A 5,244-nucleotide genomic window follows, 5' to 3' on the forward strand; every position below is an offset into this window, starting at 1 on the left:
CTCTATGCCCGCCGCACTGCCCGGTAGCTCGTACCCCGGAATATCCTAATGAGACCAGACGCCCGACCCCAATCGGGGAACGAACGGCTTTGACGAACCAGGCAACAGCAGGGAAATCCGATGCGAGAGAGCGAGAGAGAGAGTTCAAGTTCCATCTGTGTCAGCGTTTCGAAAGCTTCCATGCAGCCGAGTAGCTTCATCGCAAGTCGGTAACTCCCCTGAAGCGATGGATCGAAGTAAGGCACGCTGGAAACAACCTCCATCCTTCCAGCGCTCAGTTATTTTTTTCTCTCTCCTACCGCCAGTTGCTTGCCGGTTTCTGCCTCTTGCATCCGGAACGCAAGCGGTTATAAGCTTGCAACATGTCACCGTCATGTCCGTAAAGCCCGCCCGTCGCAAGCTGTATTACTCTATCTGAGCGCGCACCTCGCTTCGCCGTTTTTAGCATCATCACCAACCGCTCGCTTCTCCCATGAGGGGGGGGGGGCACCGGCTACAGTAGGCCAAAGAGGTGTGGTTGCCAAGACGGAAAGTGCCAGGTGATAAGCATTCGCGGTCGCGAAATTTTTACGGCCAAAGTCGCAGCAGGAATGGCGCTGAAGAAGCAAACACGGGCGATTTCCTTTTCGGAGCCCACAAGCAACCCTTCCTTCTGGCGCGTGCCCGTCCGCCCGCCCGCCCGCCACGCACCGGCGAGATCGGCCGACGATCCGCCTGCCAGGAAGCAAGGATTAGGGGGGAAGGGCGACCCAGAAGCACCTTGTCTTGCTTGTGCACAGGATGGAGATGGAAGGGTGTGTAGCTTATGGGTGTGGTGGGCCGGGCAGGGTAGGGGGGAGGGGAGGGGCGTGTTGGAGGACAGACAGCAAGGCCGCCCGCGAGCGCGACGACGACGAACCCAGGCTGGCTGCGGCAAGAACCCCTTACCATGGGGATGCCTGTAGAGGACCAATTGCCGGCCGGAGGACGAGAAGGGAAGGGGGAGGAGGGCAGAGAGAGGACAACGCGCGCAGGGCCCAGCGCATGCAGCAAGTTACCAAATAGGCGAAGCGAGGCCCGTAACGCACGGGGCAGGGCCAGGCGAAACAGCCTCTTCTGTTGTTTTCTCGTCGGGTCCGGCAACATGTTCCCGAAGAGCCTGCACCTGCAATCCTCTACCCTACCCTCCCCACTACTCCACTCCCGGTCGGACGACGTTCACGTCACCACGAGAAAAAAAAAAAATATTGGGGTTTCTTGGGCCTGAGCTTGCCCTGTCCTTCAGCGTCCTTTTGCAGCAAGCAGCGGTTCGAGCTAGTCCGAGTTTCTGCCTTCTTCCGCCCAGCAAATCATTGCCCATGGTTGTGTCCCTGCCTTTTTCGTTCATGTCGGCAGCGAGAGTGGGGCTAGTGCAAACCTTCCCCCACGCTTTGTCTCGGGGGAGAAGCTGTTTCCCTTCCGTGTGTGTGTGTGATGTGATGTGATGTGATGTGATGTGATGTAACGGGTACTGGACCGTGGTTGCAGGCTTACGTTTGTTTTTCTTTTCTTTTTTGCCTGCCGGCAAGGCCTCCAGCTGCAGGCGGCCAGAGAGATTTGCTTCATCTGGAACAGTCTGCATACCACAGCGCAAGGGATTGGGCAAAGCGCTGGCACAAGTATGACCAACGGCGGGGCTCCAAAGCCAGCACGGAAAGTTTGTTTTGCCAAGCACCCCACTAAAGTTAGAGCGGATATCATCATTTGAGACCCACTCTTTGCCGTCGGATCTAAGTCTTCGCACTCCTGGCAGCTCCAAGCAGCACCATCACTGGGAGAGCATGCGCTGAAAGGAGCCAGCCCCCCGTGCCGCCGATGGAGAACCAAGGGCCCCTGTCGAGGCAGGACCGGGGGCGTGGTCGACGGGTAACGCACCACGTCCGGCGGTGGCCAGATCCAAGGGGAGGGTGTGTGTGAGAGAGAGAAAGAGAGAGTGTGTGTGGCTTTGTGGCCCGCTGCGATCTTGCTCTTTGTCGTTATTTCTGCCTTCCAAGCCCAGACCCTGGTGCCGTGGATGGGGCGGGCGATGTCCACCCGCTTGTCTTTTGTTACGACAGCGTGCGGCTGGAAATAGTCTAGGATGGCCAATTAGCCGCTGCCGCTGACATATTTGCTCCCAGCGTCTCGAACTGTAAACTCTGGGAACCCTGGAGGCAGCGCGAGCCAAAGGGTCGCAGGCTCGGCTTACTTTGGTGGCAGGCAAGGCTTACTTTGGGGCAGGCAAAAAGAAAGCTGTCGTGTTTCCACCGCGAAGTCTCAGGCGGCACGAATGACTAGTTTGGATCCCTTTGGGAGATGCGGGATACTTTATTCGCGGCCCAGCAAGCATGTCGGCTATTGCGTAGCTGGGCTGATTGCTAATCTCATGTCAAAACAAGCTACTTGCTTGGAAAGGCGGCGTCAGCATGCCGATTCGGCCCTGAACTGTGTGTGGCGAGAGAAGGAACCTTCTTCTTTCTTTCTTTCCCGTTTTTGCACGCGGCATACTAAGTTCTGCCTCAATCTTTGGGAAGCCCAAACTCAACTTACTTACTGCCAAGGCCAAGACCGATAGCCTGACAAAAGAACGGCCATAAACGAGCGAGACAAGGAGGAGCTCAACCGCCCGCGTATCGGGGCGCACCTGGCGTTGGTTGGTAGACCCGCAGAGTTTGCCTTCAACATGGTTCGGGGGGTAAAAAGGGGGGCAGCCCAGGCCGTGTTGGCGTTGGCGCTAATCCCTCCGATATTGTGGCCAAGGACACACAAAAAAAAAAAACCAAGAAAAAAAAACCGGAGCAATAGGCAGATCGCGTGCTATGCCAGGGGTCTGTCCTTCTTTGTTCGTGCATCGAAAGACGGCCCCTGGTTGGGGATTCGATGCCCGCCATGCGCGGGAGGCTGCACTGGCCAACGGGGAGCTGCTGTGTTGCGTTGCTGGTGCCTCGTGCCCCGTGCCCTGTGCTAAATCTGGTGCTACTGTGCTGCTAGGGTAGCTTTGCATCATTGCTATCGAGACCTTCTCGGATATGGCAGATCTCTTGCCTATAGCGGTCAGCAGACCACTGCTCGATACGGCGAGGCTGGAGCAAGGTTTGGTCCTTTGGTTCCCCTTCAATGATTACCTTTTTCATCCATCTATCTACCTTTGGGCTTCGTGTTTTTTTTGTTTTTTTTTGCCTTTGTGTAATGTTTATCCCCCAATAAGAACACACACCCTTGGGCGGAGCTGCCGACAAAAAGGCTCGGCGACAAACTCTCCTGGCCGCCGCGTCTCGAGACTTTGTCGGCTGGGTTCGAACGTAAGCTCGCTGGCACAGCGTCGCAAGGTACGTACCCTTTAGTCATGGCATGGAGCGGTTTGAAAAGCCCAGGTTCGGTGGGGCCTGGGAAATCTGGGGCCCAGCAAGAGGCCTAACCGATATGGTAATTCCTCCGTCCCACTGCGTCACAGCAAGGGAGCAGCGCTGGATAGGCACACGCCCGGAACCCTCATCCCTCGGCTTCGCACCGAGGACGAAGGCGTACCGTCGCTGGACCCCCCCTCGACTAGGAACATGCTTATCCTCGGACCAGCCATCGCAACCCTGTCGAGCGCTGCGCTGCCAGGTCGTGTGTGTGTGTGTGTGTGCTTTGCCCAAAGTCAACATTCGGATACACATACATCGCCTGTCTGCTTAGCATTCCCGGGAAGTGGCACTTTTCCACAGGATCCGATGGGGGTGTGCTCCCACCCAACGGAGGCTTGCCCAACTAGGACAGTCGTACGACAGGGTTTAACACACACACACACACACCATCGAGACGAGCTTTATTATCTCTCTTCGTCCTGTTGGTTGTATAAAGCCCCCGAGCTGCCCGACCCCCATCATCACCCGCTACCTTCCCACGCCATCCCCCTCCCCAAGCAACCAAGCAACCAAGCCAGAACCCCAACCAAGCCAACCGACCATCAGCTTTAACAACATCCCCGCCCTTATTTCCTGCGCGATCGATCATCCAATACCCCCCCGGCACCACACCTCACATCCTCCTTCCTGGAGGGTATACCATCGGTTGTAACTCTGCTCGCACGGCGCCTCTCGTCCTCATTCAGCGAGGTGCAGATCCGTCCCCTGGCTCCTCGGCAAGCCACCGTCGCTTCATCCTGTGTAGCCTTCCCGGATCTCACCACATTTCGATTCCCTGGAAGACGATCCACCGCGTCTCTGTCATCCCGTCACATTCCTACGGACCAGAGAGCCCCTAGACAGCAACCAAACAGCCACCATCACTAGGCGAAAGCAAGAAAGCCCACCACCACCACTACCACCACCACCCCGGTATAGCAGGGGGAAAAAAGCAAAGAAAGCAAGCAGGCCGGGCTTTGGCCGTTGCCTGCCGTCTGCCCCCCTTTCGTTCCGAGTCCTCCCTGTCTGACAAAAACGACCGGGCACCGGAACTGGCGCCCCCACCCCCATCTCGGGCACCCGTCTCCCTCCACTGCAACAAGCCGCCGCTCGGCTTAGCTTTGTTTTTATTTTATTCATAGCACTAGCCGGCCTTTGGTAATTTTCAAACGGCCGCTCTTCCAAGTACCCCTTCCCCTCCTGACCCTGTCCTACCACACACACCCACGCACCTTCCTCCCCTCCAGCTTTATTATAATATCTGGACGACGGGCCTCGGTCTCCCTTTGCCAGCCCTCCGCCATGCTGTCCATCCACCCGCAAGACATCCCACACCACTACAGCCACAGCCACTCATTACGCACCCTCTCTTACCCGCCGCCGGACCAGATGCCATACCTCACTCACTTCAGCATGGCCGCCGGCGCCGCCACGGCACAGGAGAAGGCGCAACAACAAACACAACACCAACACCATCGCCGCCAGCAGGAGCCCCAGGACACGTCGGTTGCGCAGGCCCTCGAGGTCGCGCGCGAAAGCCCAGACGGCGCGCGGGACCCCACCGTAGCCAGCATCCTTGAGACAGCCCTCACCCAGCTGTGGTCAAAGGTCGAGTCCCAGCCCGACAGCTACGTCCTGACGCGCGACGAGTTCGCCGTCTTCAACTACTTCCAGCACCGCTTCATGGACAACAAGCTGGCCACCGCCGCCCGCAGGCGGTACTGGGACAACACCAGCGCATAGCACCTTGGAGCATCGTCACTGGGTCTATAACAACGCCTTCCAGTCGACACCTTTTACTTCTATTTTATTTAATAGAACCATACACGAGCAACTTGGGGGGGGGGGGTTAGGGGGG

At 57.6% G+C, this 5,244-nt stretch overlaps 2 protein-coding genes across 2 annotated transcripts; one reads left to right on the forward strand and one right to left on the reverse strand.

Annotated features, from left to right (window-relative positions):
* Window positions 1-2,984: 2,984 nt before the first annotated feature.
* On the reverse strand, window positions 2,985-3,577 carry GGTG_14097 (hypothetical protein; the record flags this gene model as incomplete). The annotated part of the gene is made up of 3 exons (XM_009232024.1): window positions 2,985-3,042; window positions 3,215-3,287; window positions 3,526-3,577. The coding sequence occupies 3 exons, from the start codon at window positions 3,575-3,577 to the stop codon at window positions 2,985-2,987; spliced, it is 183 nt and encodes a 60-aa protein (XP_009230288.1).
* A 265-nt stretch (window positions 3,578-3,842) lies between these two features.
* Window positions 3,843-5,228, forward strand: GGTG_14098 (hypothetical protein). The gene has a single exon (XM_009232025.1). The coding sequence runs from the start codon at window positions 4,689-4,691 to the stop codon at window positions 5,127-5,129; it is 441 nt and encodes a 146-aa protein (XP_009230289.1). The 5' UTR covers window positions 3,843-4,688; the 3' UTR covers window positions 5,130-5,228.
* The last annotated feature ends 16 nt before the right edge of the window (window positions 5,229-5,244 follow it).

This window comes from Gaeumannomyces tritici, assembly GCF_000145635.1.
Source record: "Gaeumannomyces tritici R3-111a-1 unplaced genomic scaffold supercont2.136, whole genome shotgun sequence".
NCBI classification, from domain to species: Eukaryota; Fungi; Ascomycota; class Sordariomycetes; order Magnaporthales; family Magnaporthaceae; genus Gaeumannomyces; species Gaeumannomyces tritici.